The 19902-nt window shown below is 35.3% G+C and overlaps 2 protein-coding genes across 2 annotated transcripts; both read left to right on the forward strand.

Moving 5' to 3' along the window:
- The first annotated feature begins 1236 nt into the window (after nt 1–1236).
- manea (mannosidase, endo-alpha) lies at nt 1237–4452 on the forward strand. Its single transcript, XM_065244793.2, has 5 exons — nt 1237–1394; nt 1649–2229; nt 2318–2427; nt 2517–2593; nt 3516–4452. Exons 2-5 carry the CDS (start codon nt 1773–1775, stop codon nt 4156–4158), a joined length of 1287 nt encoding a protein of 428 aa, XP_065100865.2. The 5' UTR covers nt 1237–1394; nt 1649–1772; the 3' UTR covers nt 4159–4452.
- Nucleotides 4453–4738: 286 nt separating this feature from the next.
- fut9a (fucosyltransferase 9a) lies at nt 4739–12184 on the forward strand. Its single transcript, XM_065244792.2, has 3 exons — nt 4739–5131; nt 7923–8020; nt 8128–12184. Exon 3 carries the CDS (start codon nt 8136–8138, stop codon nt 9213–9215), a length of 1080 nt encoding a protein of 359 aa, XP_065100864.2. The 5' UTR covers nt 4739–5131; nt 7923–8020; nt 8128–8135; the 3' UTR covers nt 9216–12184.
- Nucleotides 12185–19902: the final 7718 nt, after the last annotated feature.

Consider the following 19902-nt stretch of genomic DNA (forward strand, 5'->3'; position numbering starts at 1 on the left):
AATGACAATACCAAGTTATGTATTAGAATAAATCACAAAAACAATCCCTGTTTTATAGTTGCCGTATCATGCATACTTGGATGAGAGTTAGGCCAGCAAATATTACAGTATAAGCATAACAGCACTTAATCTCACTGTACCCTGAAGGAACTGGCAAGCAATTGTATGAATTATCAGGTTGTCGCAGACAGCTCCTGCTTCTCCTTTGATTCTGGTCCAAACGAGCCATAATTTCACTTGTTAGGTTTAAAAATAACCGTGACTGATTCTCAAAGGCGCAAAGTGGCACTGACATCAAAGTCCTCTTTATCGTATAAAATGAAGACCTTAAAATGCAAAAAAGCCTTGGTTCTGCATCTACATCACAATGCATCAGTAAAACCTGTCATAGTGTGCATGTTGCACTTTGGAAAAGGATGGCCTCCAATATTGTCTGAGCTATTGAATGCGCTTTATACACAAAGAAATGTTTGTCGTTTATAAGGCAGCAGAGTGTTAACAACAATGGTGTGTTCGTGAAAAATAGTTTACACTTACATTTACTTTTTCCTTCTTAATTTAAATAATATGTTACTTTATTAACATTACATAGCCTATCTACAATATATCTATATTGAAGGGGATCTACATCCTGTATAAGGGCCCTGCAGTCAGAAAAGATTTGGGATGTATATTGAGATGTATGTACATTATGAACATAATATCCTCCAGCATTCAAAGCATACCATAAATGATGTGCATGATGCAAGTAGCCTTGTAGGTACTTTCCTTATGAATAATGCGCACAGTGCCCCCTAATGGATATGATTTAAATTGCGAATGAGTTAAAACAATTAGTAGTGTCCATAATAATAATAATAATAATAATAATAATAGCAATGATAATAAAGTTTGATAAGTAATAAACAAAAAATAGTCGAAGAGATATTTTAAAGCTAAAACACAAACCTATATATTGCATGTTCTGTCATCCTGCTACATTACATACCCACTGTCGCTGGACTGTACTGGCTCAAACTGGAATAGACAATGAGTAAATGAGACATGAATCTTTTGCAAAGCATCTACTATCAGCCGCCGTCTGACAGCTGTCATAGCGATCATGTCACGCTGGGTCGCTCATGAATATTAATTAGAACACGTGACTGACATCTTACCAACCAATGAATTATTCGTAACGTCGCCTCCAGTCCAGTAGAGAGCAGTAAAACTCGCTTACTCTTTATACAGTCTGCAACTGCTGAATAAACAGCACTGAAGAAAAGCTACTGTTTGAGACTTCCGCATGAGTTTAAAGCTGAATTTAATTTACGATGTGTCAGATATAACTGCATCAATACAATATATAGAAAATGTGTTTTGCGTCACGTGATGTCTGTCGTTCTCAAACAGAGGTAACGTTATGGCTTGCTTGCTTTATTTATTTTTTGCTGTATTAGGTTAGACTCATATAAATGAATATGCATACGTCTAAAGTTTGTGTTCCTATTATTATAAGAAGTGGAAGATTTGTGTAGTCAAAGAAGTTGGTGATTTGTATATGTAAAGCAAGTTGTGCTACCTACCAAGTGTCTTGTTAAGACAGCACCTCATTCTGCCTAAGCTACTTCAACTGCATGTTTTATAGAAATTGTTTTGTGTTTTACAGCTGTGCATGCATTCCTGAAGATGAAGATGATGAAGAATATACACTGAGGGTTTGAATTTAACGTTTTGTACTGCCGTTGTTTAACATGTGTCGGTGGAATGAACTTTGACCAATCTGTGAGGTAATGGCAAGGTTTAGGCGAAAATCATTTTGTGTAGTTATTGCTTTAGCTTTGGTTGTTTTTATAATACCAATCATTCTAAAGTCCATGAATCCAGAAGATAACAGTTTTGCCTTGAGATTTAATCCATTTTCAAGAGAATCGTATAAAGGTATCAAGCGACCAACTTCGGCTGAAAGCCTGCTGAAGAAAATGCAAGAATTCCCCGAACCAAATTATAATGTGCATGCATTCTATTATGCATGGTATGGTAACCCACAGTTTGACGGAAGATATATTCACTGGGATCATCCAGTTTTACCTCACTGGGACGCAAAAGTGGCTTTATCTTATCCTACCGGAAAACACAAGCCTCCTGATGACATTGGGACAAATTTCTATCCTGCGCTGGGGCCATACAGCTCCAGAGATCCATCTGTTTTGGAGGATCACATGCAACAACTGCGTCTGGCTAGTGTTGGTAAGAACCCTGCATGCAACAGGTATTTTGTTTATATTTATCCATCCTTATCTATCTACTATGCTTTTCCTATTCTTGATCTTTTTAGGTGTTCTTGCAATTTCATGGTATCCACCTAATATGAAGGATGACAATGGTGAAGAAATTGATGGCTTGGTGCCTTTGATTCTGGATGCAGCTGAGAAATATCAGTTGAAGGTGTTGTAGATACTGACAGATGGAGTTTTGAATTATTTAAAGCTTTTGTATCAGCATGTGTATCGCATTTGTTTTTGTGTTTTTCCCAGGTTGTTTTTCACATTGAACCATACAAAGGACGTGATGATGTAAACATGCATGAAAATACTAAATATATTGTGGAGAGGTAAGTTTAATACATTTCATACAGTTTTTGCTGTTCATTTATATCATTAGAAAAAGGTTTTGATAACCTAAATTATTGTTGATATGCTGCATTCCAACTTGGATTTAAGATATTTCCCACCTTAACCCGGAAATAACATGTTGTAATGGCGCTCTTTTAATGTTGAGCATTATTGACTTTTACTTTTCCCATCTTCTCTGCAATAAAATTGAAAAATAAACGTTTTTATTTTTGTTTATATGTCTATGTGGTGTTTTTAATAGCTTTAAGACAAACCATGTGCAAATTCATCATTCAACACCACAGATATCCATAATATCATAAGATTTCTAAAGACATCTCATTCCCACAGTTTGAAATCGCCTTGGTTTGCTACGTCACAAACACATGCAGTGTGTAATAGTCTTAACCTGCTAACATCAGCGGTTAAAACATGCATTGGAAACCGGTAGTTGTGTCCGAAACTACCGAAATTAGCATAGATTTACGTGTACAAAAGGATGCAGTTGGGGACTAATTCGCATATTCATAGCTATGGCCTGAGATGTGCAGTTGAGTAGAGGCGGAGACTAATTTGCATATTCATAGATTCATGTATACTAAATGAGGGAATTACATTTAAGCAATTTTAAAGCATGTAGAAATTACTGGCACAGGAATTTTTTTACATATGCTATTATGATGCTCAAAGATGAGTTTTAAGTGTAAAATTATCATCTACAGGTTGACTTAAATGTAATGGTAACAATAGTGTTCATAGGGTTGTTTAAGTATAGGTGGACATTTTTTTTCTTATTTGCCCATGAACAGAAAGCAATTAAATTAATTTTACAACTTTTATACAGCTTTTAAGCATTAATTACATTTGTGATCTATGCCTTTGCCTGCTTTTAATAAATTAAAACAAATATATTTGTTACAGGTATGGAAAGCATCCTGCTTTTTACAGGTACAAAACAAACAAAGGCAAGTTTCTTCCCTTGTACTATATATATGATTCCTACATAGAAAGTCCAGATGTTTGGGCACAGCTACTAAAGTCGGATGGTAAAAACACCATCAGGAACACACCATATGATGGCATCTTCATTTCTCTTCTTGTAAACGAAGGACATAAAAAAGACATACTGTATGCTGGATTTGATGGAGTCTATACATATTTTGCAACCAATGGTTTTACCTATGGTTCCTCGAATCACAACTGGAGATCCATTAAAAGCTTTTGTGATTATAATGACTTGATATTCATACCAAGTGTAGGCCCTGGTTACATCGACACTAGTATTAGGCCGTGGAACGCCCAAAATACAAGAAACCGCATTAATGGGAAATATTACGAAAATTCTTTTAATGCGGCTCTGGCAACACAGCCACAGATCATTTCCATAACGTCTTTCAACGAATGGCATGAAGGATCGCAAATTGAAAGCGCTGTCCCCAAGAAATGGGGAAAAACTGTGTACCTTGACTACCTTCCTCACAAACCTACAATTTATTTGGAGATAACGAACAAATGGGCCAAAAAGTTCAGTGAGGAGCAAAAGAAATGGCTGGAGTTGGAATAAAAGTACTTTAATTAAGCGATACTCCTAAAATATCAGTCTTAGAAGTGCTTATTAGAACAAGGTTTTATTTCTTTAAGTTGTGTGCATTTGTTTTACTTTTTGTTTTATAGGTTTTTGCCCCTGTCTTGAAAACTTAGATCAGTCATATTGCACATGAAAGCTGTAAATAAAATGTGGTCTTGCTTTGCACTACAATAAATTAAGGAATTAATTAAGTTATTGTTTGTTTATTAATTATTTAATGGTAATTAGCAAATGAATCGTTGGTAACAATAAATTATTCAATGAAATGAATATTGATTATTTGTCTGTCATTAGGAATTGCTGTTGTTTCTTTACATCACATATTTTTACACACACACGAATGCATTAAGAAATCATTTTAGGATTTGTCTATTTAATGCATTCTGGCATGCATTGGGCTGCAAAGCAATGCATTTACGCAGCAATGATGAACAAAGGAATAATCCTTTGTACAACACACATAATCCAGTCTAACGCCACAGATACATGTTTTGTTTCGCAATCCTTACTTGTTTAATGCATTCTTATATTAAGTGCACACACTTAAATCCATGTGCATATTATGCGTATAAACAGCACTGAAAAGGTAGCCTGGCACGTGCGGGGAGGGGGACATTATTCTACATCGCATCACACGGCGTTACATGGCGTCTTCTCCAGCGACGCACTTGCACATTATTCCTGTTTTATACCCATAGGGTCTGTCATGTTTTAACTTGCAGGCACAGATTTCGAGTCTGTCATCATTGCGGACACATTGCAACATGCACTGATGCGCAGGCGAAGGCTATGGGTTCAGGTACATCTTGGTCCTGGCGAATTATTAATAAAAAATTACCATCATCGGAGATATTTCAGCACCGTACAGATATGCGAGGCGTGTGGTATACGTGAAAAAAAATGAAGAACACGATGTGGCTTTCCATCGAGAATGACTGCATATGAAGAGGTGAGCTAAATGATTTACTAAAATTAGGATACCTGTATGTTTTCATATATTGCACCGCTGTGTAAATATCATGCACGCATTGCATGCACCGTCATTTTTCATTCATCTCTTGAGGGATTTTTGCGGTGCAATAATTAAACATGGCACGGGCGCAGGGACGTTTTCTTCTCCTTGGAGGCTACTGCATGCGTCCCTTTGGATACAATGCGGGTTTGCTTAAAATAGAGAACGCGCGCGAGATGCGGGGACATGTATGATGATGGAGGTATAGCGATATTCAGTATGTCATATGTGATTTAAGATGACCTTCATTATTGGTGAAAGCATATTTCACCTTGCATGAATCCATCTATTTTCTGCAATGTGGTTTCAGATCCTTATTATTAACCGTATTAACACCAAATCAACATCATTGATACATTATTTAATATACCGGAGCTTACTAAATACTTTAATGCATTCAGATATCAAATAGATTTGCTGTCATGTTTATGCATCTTTTATTCTTCTTCATCCTCGATTTACCTTTATTTATTAGATCTGAAAACTCAGTCACGCAACTCGGCTGCCCCAAATACATCACAATACATTTAAAACAAAATGCCTTCCTTTCTCAAAGACACTCAGTGAGGCAAAAACATGCAACCTAGTTTACCTATAGGGTCACGCATCCCTTGTAAAACGCGTATTGTTAGGCAAAAACATGTAAAGCAATGTAAAACATGTAAATGTTTACAGCTAATGTAGTGAAAGGCATCCAACTCCTCAGGTAAGGTAAATTCAGGTACATTTTGACTGTCAAAGTGTCCCAATACTTTACTTTGTCACACACAAGCAATGGATAATCAGGACCTTTCATACCCAGGGGTGGTTGGGAGAGGTGGATTTAAACAGCCAAGCAAATGTTGTAAAATAAGAAAATATGTTATGCATATTCAATAATTCAAACCTTTCATGCATTGATTTGACTGTTATGACCACAAAACTACATGATACAGAGAGTAGAAGCTTAATCTGCACATGAATATCATTTTTAAGGTGAGTTTTGTTTTGTTATGAAGGCTATGTCACAAATGCATATTAATTTAAAACATCGCATTTGTTTACACGTACGTAGATTAAAACAAACCTCAAAAATGTGAATGGCTCATTTCGCCACCATAATACCAGAATGGTGCAAACAAACTGTAGCCTAAACATATGATTATGGATCAAACGAACGAGTTGAAACAGGTGTGTTATATAGGACAAACATCCGAAATATGCTGTGGTGGGAGAACTTTAAAGAAGTAGGACCGAGATGCACAAACTTACAGTAATTACAAATATTTTATAATATATTAAAATGTAATTTTCATGTAGCTTTACCTTCTGTCAGTTAATCACACATGCGCTCTGTCGATGCTTCTACAGGAATTCGCGCGCTTGTACTATTTAAAAGTTAACGGTCGAATCTGTCGATTACTGTGAATACTGACACTGCTGTCCAATACTACAATGAATAAATTGCAGTTTATTAACGCAGTTTAAGTCAATGTAATGTTCATTCAGGGTTTTAGGTTAACTTAGGTTAATCTTGTATAGTCATGGAATGTAAGTTTTGGTTCTTAAATTTAAGAACACAAATTCTTATACCTGTAGGCTATATTGCCATTTTAGGAGGTATAGCAATCATGCCCTTATGAAAATTAACAATGGTTTAATTCAGTGATTAGCCTATGGGTTAACTATGGAATGGCCTATTTGTAGTAAAAACCACAAACTTGCATAAACCACAGTTTAACCAAGATATTTGTAAACATGGCATTTCAAATCAATAGTAATCAATCCACAAAAAAAATTACGTGTTACTATAATTTAACCATTGTTAATTACGTTTTGAGCTGTAATCTGGTTTTTAGTAATGTAGAACAAACTTAATCTAGATCAGGGGTCTCCAAATTTTTGTGAGCAAGGGCTAAAACATTCTGGAGTGCTACTTTTTTTAGATAGTCTACCTTAAAACTTTTTTGTTTTACTTTTATTTTATTTCATTTCATTTTACTTGTTGATATGTTTATCATTGTTCAAAATGTTAAAATACATAAAAGAAGGCTAGCTTATATTAAATTATGTTATAAATAAATATGAAAATTAATAGAATGTGCTTTGGCAACTCACAAACTCTGTGGGCAACCATGTTGGAGATCAATGATTTATTTGATGTGCATCTTTTTGCTGTCGTCCATTTCACTGAACTTGTGCTACAACTCTGTAAAGTTACAAAAGGGCTATAGAAAGATAAGTAGATAACCCAAATCTAGGTTAAGGGAAGCCGTGATTTACAGCCTAACATATATAAAAACTTAGTGGTAACCAAACAAGAATCTTAAAAGATCTGTTCTGTGCTGAGAAGCAAAGCTTAGCTGGGTGTATTACAAATATTATAAATTTACTCCTTTAGGTTTTTAGGCCTTTAGATTCAATCATCTCCTGATATCCTGAAGATGGCAGTGTTTACCATACACAAACCTAACCTTATTGTGTAAAACTGAGTGTGTTTTTCAGAATGATTTGACATCAAATGCTTATAAATAAAACAGTTGACCATGATCACGGCACTCTTTTCTTTTAAAATGCCTTTATTGTCCTCAAAACCCGTTGAAGAGCTAATTTAACTTTTGGTAGGTAGCTAATATGAGAGTGCATTAAGATGCTCTCTGTATTGTTGGACATTGTTTAGTTGTCATCATTTTGCTGTTAAGTAATCTGTTCAATCTGTTATGCTTTCTTATGAAACCTTGATGAGAAGATCTATGGTTTTAAGTCTAAGATTCTTGTTGTGGTGAAGGAAAGAAGACCCTGCAAAATACAACCATTGTACTCTCTGGATATAAGCAAATCTATCAGGTAAATTATAAATTTTTAAATTGTTCATATTGCATTCGCTAAGCATGCATAACAGTTTTGTTTTTGTGCCCTTCTGTTTTCTCTATTCCTTCATGTTCACATTAAAGGCCAGAGCATGCCATCTACATCAACATCCAGAATCCTACGACCCCTCCTGCTTGGTACCTTTTTACTGGGATGCTTTGTGACTTTATTTTTAATGTACATCAAACCATCAACGAGCTGGCTGTCAGGTCCCATTGAATCAGAAACCTCCACGGCCAAAGTGAAAAGCCTCCTTACCAACAGAAGTGAACAAAACCAGACCACAGTCCTGGTCTGGCTTTGGCCTTTCGGAGAAACCTACGATCTTAACGTCTGCAGCTCTTTGTTCAACATCGATGGCTGCTTTGTCACAGCGGACCGAAACCTTTACAACAAATCCGAAGCCGTCGTCATACATCACAGGGACATCACCAGCGACCTGTCCAACATGCCACCTTCGTACCGTCCGACCTTGCAGAGATGGATTTGGATGAACTTTGAGTCGCCATCGCATTCATCCCAGTTACCTGGTATCGAAAACCTGTTTAATTTAACCCTCAACTATCGGCAGGACGCTGATATAGAAGTGTCTTATGGATCGATCGTCGCAGCCCAGGGAGAGGAGGACTTTGTGCCACCCAGCAAGAACAAGTTGATCTGCTGGATAGTCAGCAATTGGAACCCAGATCACGTAAGGGTCAAATACTACAACGAATTATACAAGCACATCGAGGTTCACGCCTACGGACAAGCTTTCGGCGAGTACATTTCCGACCAGGACTATTTTCCGACGATTGCGAGCTGTAAATTTTACCTGGCGTTCGAGAACTCTATTCACAGAGATTACATCACTGAGAAATTGTACAACCCACTTTCCGTTGGTACGGTGCCTGTTGTGCTCGGACCCCCAAGAGAGAACTATCAGAATTTTGTGCAGGGAAATGCATTCATCCATGTCGATGATTTCCCGTCTCCAAAAGAGCTGGCCGATTATCTCCTGTTCCTTGACAAAAACGAAGAGCTTTACCTAAAGTACTTTGACTGGCGTAAACACTTTAAAGTGAAAAAGGCATATTTTTGGGCAGAACATACATGTCTGGCTTGTGACTACGTGAGACGGCACAATGAGTACAAGGCAAAGAACAATCTTGATAAATGGTATTGGGGATAATCCACATGTTGGTCTCCGAACCAGGTTGCTTAACAGAAGGTTCATGTAACTTAATTTAAATAAGGGTCTGTTGTTAGCATTTGCAAATAATTGACTTTATTTTTGTAAAATGCCCCAAAGTAGATCTTAATTTATTTTGTGCTCGCATTTGTTTACATGCGTTAATACCGAGCCCCTAAGGTGACATTGGAGTAAAAAAATCTAAAGTTTAGTTTCGCGTGCTCACATGAAACATTCGCGTGCACACTTGAAATTTTTGCGTGAGAACACGAAACTAAACGCGATAGTTTCACCTGCGCACGCGAGAGTTTCATGTGGGCACGCAAAACTAAACTTTATTTAATTTTTGCTCCATGTCCCCTTAGGGGCTCTGTACGTTAATAAACTTTATAAAGTGAAAAGTTGGATCAACTTAAAAAAATACTTCAATAAAAATTAGTTTTTCAACATGTATGTTTAAGTAAAAAAATTAAGTTGAAAAAAAAACTTACATTTTGTTGGTGTTACCAATTGATCCACTTTTTTACTTTTTACAGTGTGTTCTGTATGCAAATCATAGATTTTTTTTTATAATAATGATTATTATTTCTGCTTTAATCTGCATTATTTTGCATTTTATTTTATGTATATTTGTGAAAAAACAATTATGACCAAAATTAATTTAAATTCAGTACCATCATTTTATGCACCTACTGTAGGTACATCAGACTCGATAAAATGTTTATTTAATGAAATAAGATATATTTATGCTTTATTTATATTATCATTGGTTATTGTGTACATGTTAGTGAGTCACCTATGCAGTGTTTACAGAACTTATGTTGTGAAAAATGTTATTGTACTGGACTGTAAATGTATAATGTGTACAGTACAATATGTATTTTAAGGAAACTTGCCTTTCATTTCCATAGTTTTGTATGGATGTTTTTTCACAATCATGCACTCAAATTTTTTCGTTTTGTCTGTATTTGACCTCATCATTATAGTTATAAACATAATGTAACACTGTCATCACTTTTGCTATTGAAAAACAAATATGCCAGCAGCGGGGCATTGGTAATATTTCACTGTACTGTGTTACTGCGGATAATTTCATTGTTTATTAGCTTACATGGCTTGGTTATGTATGTGTCAAGGTACTGTAAAGTTCTGTTTTGAAGTCATATTAACTTTGTTTTACTGACAAATGTATTTTAGAAGATAGATAGTGCCATATTCACAGGAATGTGACTGACTGTGTGGTGAGGTAGACCTTTCTCCAAAAGTTGCCAAATGCTTGGATGTTTGAGACAAATGAAGCTGAAAGTCATAATTATTTACTTTCCAATTTATACAACATTTATGTAAATTTGGAATGAAAAGCGTTTATCAGAATCTGTGCTTCAGTTTCAGATGCAAACATACAAGACTTGTTTGCTGCCAAAGGTTTCTTTCTTAAAAAGAGAAACATCTCTGGGATTCACAAGACAACATTATTCAGATCCCCAGATCTCCTTTCACAGTGAAAGACTCTTTTTTGATGTGCTTGATCAATTTAATACTAAATAAGGGTTCATTATTGATCACTGAGAGCATAATCTGCAACCTTGCATTGTTGATACTCTTGTATGGATATTGGATATGTTGTTTGTAAAAGATATTGGTCATTTACAGGTCCGGTTCTTGACAAGCACACGTTTATTCTTGTTATTTTGATGTCTAAACAACGGACATGCATTGTTGTTCGTCTCAGTTTCCCCATGAAACAATGATGAAATACATAATGTTTGTGTTTTTAACTTTTGTATTCATGAGGGAACATTGGTTTCGAACAAATTACGCTTTTGGTGATTTTATCCATTACCTGTATATTACTGTTAAATGAGCCGGACTTCTTTTATACAAATGAGAAGATGCATTTCAGATCAATGTTTGTTTGAAGATAATCTTTTGGCCATGAACGCTCTTTATGCATTGTAAATAGCCGCATTGTCGGATGATCTCTGACCTGTAGCGAATGCCGTGGGGAAGATGCGCTGAAATCCAACAAGCCCTTTCTGAGCCTTTGCACCAAGGAAGAAAAGAGGCGGGTCTGCTGCTGAGGACAAAGATGGCAGTGTTTCTGCCGCTTTCTGCCCATGAGGCAGATTCCTCAAATTTGCTCGATCTTGATGCTTTAGACTGTTGCACTGAAGTTGAGGAGACTTGATTTCAATGATTTATTGAACTGGTGTTCATTTAAAAGAAGTTGACCTGTGAAATAAGATGTTTTTGTTGTACAAAGTGAATCAGAGATTGCTTACTGACCATAATTATTGACTTGTATTGTTTTGTCCTCTCTTTCAATTTTTCCTGTGCACAAATGTTTGCTGTGAGCTCTTGGTGCCCTTTAAAACAGTACTTGCATTATGAGTGTGTCCGTGGCGTCTGAATCAGAGCACCTGCTGACTCATCCATGTAGGCTGGTTGCACAGGCGCCAGCATGGAGTATGATATCTCCTCTATGCATTAATGCAAAATGACCCACATTCCTATTGTGCTGAGGAACCTGAGGGTGTACAGAATTGTTCATTGCGACGTTTATTGCCAAAATAATGTTATTTGCCAAATGAGTTACTGTAGATGTCTGTTAGTGAAATAAGAAGATTAAAATAAAACTACATTCATATAAAGTTGTGGGTTCTTGTCTTGATTCTGAGATTCTGTGAAAAAATACTTTTCACCACCCGCTGTTGAACAGCAACATGCTTTTCAGCAACATATCTCCGGCTGATAAAAATAGCAGAGCAAATCCACTGTAAGTTGAATGATGATACCAAAGGGACAGTTTGGCATGCTGGCCATCAAATCCCCCGCTGTTGTTGTGACCTCTGTGTTTATACGCTGGCATTTAGAGTTATCCATCTGTACCTTCTAAGGCTGTGAATCTCAACCCTGTCCTGGAGCGCCCACGGTAAGATGTCCCCTATCAGACACACCCAGTTCAGGTCTTGCCAGATGAGTTTAGATGTGCAAGTTTAATCAGATATGACTCTATCTGTGAAATACAGGCTAAAGACTCATAATAATTTGTGTTTATTGTTGTTAAAGATAGATTACAGTATTCAAATAGTCATTTATAATATTAAAATGTGGGTATTTTGGTATTTTATTGACACCACGTTTATTTTTTGCACAAAAATATCGGAAGTTGGCTTCCTATGCACTGATTTTATTATTTGACATGATCTTACTCAGTCAATAATGCACTTTAAAAAAACTTTGCTGCTGTTTAATCAACTCCTATACAAGTCATTTCACATTTCTATTATTTTATCTTGACAAGAGATGAGTATAAAAATATAAGTTCTACCAACTCATCTCTAGTCAAGATAAATAATAGAAAGTTGAAATGACTTTAAGGCAACAAATCACTGTTTACACTGTGATATCATGGTTATATTTTCACAAAATTTTCTTTACATTATTTGGGATGATTTTACGTAGAAACGGGTCAAATGTGTGAGAAAAACAACATGATGTATGTGGCCATAACTACAGCTACAGTAAAAAATCGGCCATTCCACCGAATGGTGCCGTTTTTGTCCCCAGGATATTATATGCAAGAAAATTAATTATAAAATACATTTTATTATTAAACAAAGTGTCCTGCATATTACTCTAACTGCAAATTTTATCTCTATAATATACCTAGAACACTACCTAGAAAAATATCATTGGATATCTGTCCTAGCTTTCTACATTTTACTTTTAAATATTATGTATATATATATATATATATATATATATATATATATATATATATATATATATATATATATATATATATATATATATATATATTTTTTTTTTTTTTTTGCATTTCTGTGACTCCATATCCCATTTGTGCCTTTAATATTTTATCATAAGAAAATCATAATAGTTTATAGCCTACACATTTAAGATGTGTCCTCAGGTTATCAAACACTCCTGTTACCCCAAAACATACTGTTCTGTTACACTTAAAAAAAATGCTGGGTTATTTTCAACCCAGTATTGGGTCAAAAAGGGACAAAGCTTGCCGCTGAGTTAAATGAAAAAATTGAAAACATTTATATTTGACCCAACAAAAGGCAAAAAAAAATGCCTTAAAAGGACACAAATTGTATCTTTCTGTATTGATTGTATCTTGAAATGGTTTGCATCATTCGAATCACAAGAATATCAGCTTTCCAAAGATATGTGACATGTTTAGCTTTTTGTTTTTGAGTATTTGATGAAGTTTTCTGTCAAATAATGCAGTGTCCCTCCCACGGTACACTGGAATTTAACCAACCCAGCATTCTGGGTTAAAAAAAACCAGCATAGGTTAAATTACAACCCAAGGGGCTGGGTTCATCCCTTTTTGACCCAACATTGAAAATAGGTTAACAATAGGTTGAAAATTGGTTGAAAATAACCCAGCATTTTTTAGAATTTGCTCAGAAGATCTGAGATTGAACAATACCCATGTTTAATAATGTTAAATTGTGTGTATTATTAGACTAATGATAAAAAATGAACTTTTATTTATTTTGATAATTTACAACATGCACATGGCACCAATTTAGTGTAATGGCCCAGATACAATTCGATATAAAAGCAAAAATTAATGCAGCAAATTATTATTGTTTTAATGCAACAAAACACACCCTTAAAGGGATAGTGCACCCAAAACTGACAATTCTGTCATAATTTTCTCTTCCTCATTGATTTCTATAGTAGGAAAAACAAATACTATGAAATTCAATGGGTAGCATCAACTGTGGGCTTACCATCATTTATTAAAATATCTTCTTCATCATTTATCACAATACTTCCATAATATTTGTTTTCCTACTATGGAAGTCAATGGTTACAATCAGCAATATTAGTTACAATATTAACTGTAATGATGCCCGAACATCCACTCAGAGCACCTTACACTGTCAAATAAAATTGTCAAAATATGTACACTAGCTGTCACTGGGGCGGTACCCTTTCAAAAGTACAGCTTTGGTCCTACAGAGTTCACTTTGAAACCTCAGAGGTACACATTGGTACCAATAGTGCATTAGTTCCTCAAAGGTACATACTGGTACAAAATGTATACTGCACCTAATGTACATATAAGGACCTTATTAAAATGTACTGCCCCAGACATGTAACAGACACAAGCACTTTCAGTTCGTAAGAAAATCTTGTTTATAAATGAAACATTGTTTCTGTTTTAGTGAGTATTAGTTTATTTAGTTGAATCAGCTTTTCAAGCATATTCTATCACCTTGTCCCACCATTACCTCTATCACAAAAGCATCTCAGGATCCCGAAGGGGTGTACAGTTCTGCAAGATCATAAGGTTTGCGATCACACTTCTTTGTCTCCTCATCCACCATGCCTATCCTGTTTCCACCTGAGAGCTTTGCTGAGTCTCAGCAGCTTGTAGCAGATGGGAAAGGCTATCGTCGGGCTGAGAAGAGATGAATAGTGTCAGCCCACTTATTGCTGTAAAGGCCACCTGATCTCGACCCGGAGACTCCACTTATGCTGTCAACACTTTGTTATGCCTGTTAGTCCACAGCATAATGTGTAACTGAGACTCAGCTGCCTTCTCCATGCTTGTAATAACTGAGGTCAAATCAGCACATTTTTATGCAAAATCTATTGTATGTCACAGCATAGGAATAATGAGATTAGATGGGGTCATCATTGCTTCTGCCAAAATGTTTGTTGGAGTTGTGGCTTTGTAGCAAAAGACAAGTCTTATAGGCCATCACCAGCTTTGTTTTAGCAAAGTTTTAATGACAATCCATATTTATTTTTCACTCTATTAAGATTAAAAAAAGAAAATATGTAGACAAAATGTAATTTTTATTTTTAAGATTAATGTAATATTAGCAGAAAATTATATTTTACAAAAAAATATTTTTATAGCAGTCAGATGGTGTAGTTACAGTATCTTCCAGCAGAGGCAAACCAAGCTATTTTAACCAGCCAAACCCTGACTACTATTGGTCGTTCAAGAAACACTAATGTCAAAAACGCAAAAACAGATGTGGCTTCCTGGCAAAGCATTTTAAGCATGCTGTCATGTCTACTGTAGTGTTAACAAACCTCAGTACTCAAGGGGATAACGGAGTTAACTTTAAATGTCTGTTATTAAACCAAAGATGTTTTATTATTCCATAGCAATCCATGAACATGCAGTTGTGGCATGTGTTACTACATTTACTGTCATTGTGTCAAGTGTTGCTTTGCCATGACAGTAGACAGTCAACAAACAAAACTCCCAGGTTTATGCAAATGTTTGCCCTCCTATCCTATAATATGCTGCTTTCCTTTCACAATGAATAAATCGGCTAAGATGCATGTTAGCTTTGCATGCAAGATCCCAGAAATCTTACTTCTTTATATTTACAGTATAGGATTTTGCAGCTCTTTCTCTTATTTGCTCCTACTCTTTGTAAACAGACATTAAAGGGATACTCCAGACAAATATCAAAATTACCCTATGATGTACTCACCCTCAAGCAATCCGAAATACATACGTCCATTATCTTTCAGACGACCACATTTGGAGTTATTTTAGTAAATGTCATTGCTTTTCCAAGCTTATAATGGAAGAAAACAGATATCAGGGAATGATAATTTCAATTCATTCAATTTACTACATTTTTTAAGGTAAGTGGTTGCAATCAATTTATTTAAGCTTCATTTAAATATGTTTATGTTTAAATGTAGCTTAAATAAATTGATTGCAACCACTTACCTTGAAAAAATTGAGTAAATTGAATGAATTCTTTTTTTCAGTGTACTCTAAGAAAGGATGTGTTAATGTTTTATTTTGTGTTAAAATAAAACACAAAATGTGTTGTTTTAATAATAACAGAGAGATGTGTGAATTCTGGGACAACGCATTTTTGTCAACATAATCTCCCGGAAAGTTGTGTTATAGTCATGCAAAATTTGATTAATTTATTCGTGTCCATGGCACAAAAATCAGCTTTTTTCGTGCCTTGAGCACAAATGTTTTTTTCGTGACATTCGCACAAATTTCTATAAATAGTTTTTCATGTCAATGGCATGACTTTCCTTTTCGTGTCATTTTATGTCATTTTTTTTCTTTTTTTCACCCTATTTTTGTCGCTTGGGGTTGGGGTTAGATTTGGGGTTTGGGTTGGGATGTACTTTTATGTATTGATTTCTACATGTTTTTCTTCTGCTTTTAAAACTATGCTCGCATGACGTTGCGGTTAGAGTTGGGGTTTGGGTTACAATGTCTAAAAATGTAACAGAAAGTCATTCCAACCCTAAGCGACAATGGTAAGAAAATAGGAAAAAACAATGACAAAACAATACATAAAATGACACGAAAAGAAAGTCTTGCAACGGACTTAAAAAACTATTTATAGAAATTTTTGCAAGTGTCACGAAAAATACATGTGTGCCCAAGGCACGAAAAAAGCTTAATTTTGTGTCATGAACACAAAAAAATTAATAAAATTTTGCGTGACTGTAACACGACTTTCTGTGAGATCAGTCTGCATTTAGTTTATTGTCCCTAAACTAACACTAATTTGTTGTTTTTAACTAGGTGTAGCTTTTGGTAACGGTGCCATCTTGGACTCTTGAGAGTTTTAGCGTAGTGAGCGTTCTTTGCCATGGGTATGTTGTGCAGTGACAAGTGGGTAGCGTTAAAAATAGGGATATTTTTTTTACAAAATTGCATTGACTATCAGCAAAAGAAATTTATTAACATTTTGGAGCCATGTGGATTACTTCTGTGCAGGATGAATGCACTTTTTTCAAAATCAGTTTTTAAAAGAAATTGTTCTCTGATCCCTGTTTTCTCCTATTATTAGCTTGAAAAAGCAAGGACATACTAAAATAACTCAAAATGTGCTTGTTTTAAAGATGATTGACATATTTCTCTTATATATATATGCCTGAGGGTTAGCAAATATTTGGCTGGAGTATCACTTTAATAAAAAACCCACATATTTAAAAATACACAATGTAATGACTGTCCTCACTTCTCTAGTTTCAGACAAACGTGTGGTCTCTCTGATGCCTAGCAACCCAAAGTCTGTGCATGTTTGTTTTGTACTGAGATATGCTGCTACTGTAGCTGCACAGTCGGAGATTAATCTAGTGGCTTCAGCAGACGTGCTCGAGGCTAAAAAACCCATGATATTGGATGCTTACTGATGCATACACTCATGTCGTGCTGACAGGTGTAATGTGTAAAATGACAGATACAAATGTTTTATAAAGATAACTACTGTGAAGAATTACTTAAGAATGGCATGCGGTTTCTCCAAATCGTAGCTTTTGACAGCCAGGACAATTTACATCAAAAGACATTAAAGCAGAATCCAAAGATGAATATGTAAATTGACTCATTATTGTTTACAGATGAATGTTGTACTGAGCGATGAATGTTTTTTTATCCATATTTAAGACAGGTAATGTGAGCCAGAACCTTGGATCAGAGCTATCTCTGAGGGACTACATGCGTGCATGACGGATTAAGTTCTTTAACTGCTGATCTTTTTGGAGCTATTTTTGCACTCGCATCATTTCTCTCATCCTCTTGAAAAATGATATGACTACAACATCTGAGATTAATTTTTAATTAGTTGGATGCGGTTCATGTATACTAAGACAGTACAGCAAACCTTGTGCGAACTATCAGTTTTGTGGCAAATTTTCCAAAATTATTACATTGTAATAATGTGATTTTCTAAAGCGTGACATTATTACGTTGACCTAATGTAATTTTCATTGAAATCAAACATCACATCGGATGAATGTACTTTACATTAAACCAATGCGGTTTTCTATAACTCATGTAAATTTTCATTAAAATCAAACACCTCGTCAGATAAAAGCATTTTAATTACGTGGCAAATTTCCACATAAAATAATACCTTAGTATATTTTCATGGCTGTTGGATTCAATTAAACTCTTTCTCTGTAATTATCAACAATAACACTGAAGCAATGTGGTTTTCCTCAAACTTGGCTTTATTAAATTGACGTAATGTAAATTTGATTACAATCAAACATATGAACTGTATCTTCATTATATTAAACCAATGTGTTTTTCCATAAGATAAACTTAATACACCAAATATATTACACTGACCCAATCCAAAACTTTCACATTAATTAAAAATATTTTCTTGAATATAAATAATTTTTCAAAAAAGATTGTTTATGTGAGAATAAGTAGAATAAAAAGGTTTTATTAAAAAATATTTTAGGGGCCGTTCACATATCCCGTCTTTTGCTTGCTCAAGTTCATTATGGGGCGCCTAAAACGTGTGGAAAACGCTTGACGTGTAGGTTCTTGTCACGTAACCTGCGGTGCGCTTGCAGCATTCTAAAAAGTTGAGATGTTTTTAACTATGCGGTGCGGACGTACCGAGCCCCTAAGGTGACATTGGAGTAAAAAATATCTAAAGTTAAGTTTCATGTGCTCACGTGAAACTTTTGCATGCTCACGTGAAACTTTAATGTGCTCATGCGAAACCCTTATGTGCATATTGTTTTTTAAATGTAGTTTCGGGTGCTCACATGAAACTATCGCATGCGCACGCGATTGTTTCATGTGCGACGCGGTAGTTTCACGTGCGCACGCAAAACTAAACATGATAGTTTCACATGTGCATGCGAAACTAAACTTTATTAAATTTTTGCTCCATGTCCCCTTAGGGGCTCCGTACGGACACGCCTGGAAATATTTTCAGAATGCCACAAGCGCACGGCAGATCATGTGACACAAACCTCAGGAGCCCAACTGCCCAAGCGCATTGGAAAGAAGTAGAAAGTGACGCACCTATAGGGTTTACTGCGCATTTTACATAAGCAGTATATTTTAAATAATCAATAAAACATCATTTAATCAATTCAATTTCTTAGAAGTCTGTTCACAAACCTTAAATATTAGATGCGTTTCAACCCTACATTAATATTACACAAATAAGGGCTGACATAAAAAGGGCACAAGAACAATAACAAAAGTTTGATACTGACCTGAAGGGTTTAGCAACCTTAGTTTCCAGTACAACCATGTTGGTCCCAAGTTTCAACCTGTTGAAAACAGAAGAATGGATGAGAAAAACAATGCATTTTACGATGTGTTGTTTAACGGGTGCAGTGACTTTCAGTGCATGATGCCCTCAACTTCGCACATCTGAGACAACACAGTGCATTTGTCAGGTTTTTATTGAGTTATAAAAAAAATAATAATCAGTAGCAATGACTCACATAAGTCAGATTTCACATGAAAACAAGGCATTTTGAACAAATTAGATGAGTGAATCATTCAAAAAGAAGAGAATGAGTATAACAAATGTAATCACCATTGCGTTACATTTACAAACGATTTATGCCATGCGATTGGTCCTACTTTTGTATTTTCTCGTGTACACAGATTCTAGATTAATAAAAAAAATCATACAAACCCTGTTTCTCCAAATAAATCCAAGAATTTGACCTTGTCGTCATGTGAAAATACCTTATCTGACTGTTCTCCAACAAAATACAATTTTGGCACCATATGGCTTCAAAAGACAAATAGCATAGATAACTCAGCGTGTCTTCTTTGTATTCCATAGAGGAATTAATGACTGTATCTTTTTATAAGACTTTATCATTTTATTACAGCAGCTGTCAATGACTTTTGCATTAGGGCTTTTAGCAGAAG

This window comes from Paramisgurnus dabryanus, chromosome 17 (assembly GCF_030506205.2).
Source record: "Paramisgurnus dabryanus chromosome 17, PD_genome_1.1, whole genome shotgun sequence".
Classification (NCBI taxonomy): domain Eukaryota; kingdom Metazoa; phylum Chordata; class Actinopteri; order Cypriniformes; family Cobitidae; genus Paramisgurnus; species Paramisgurnus dabryanus.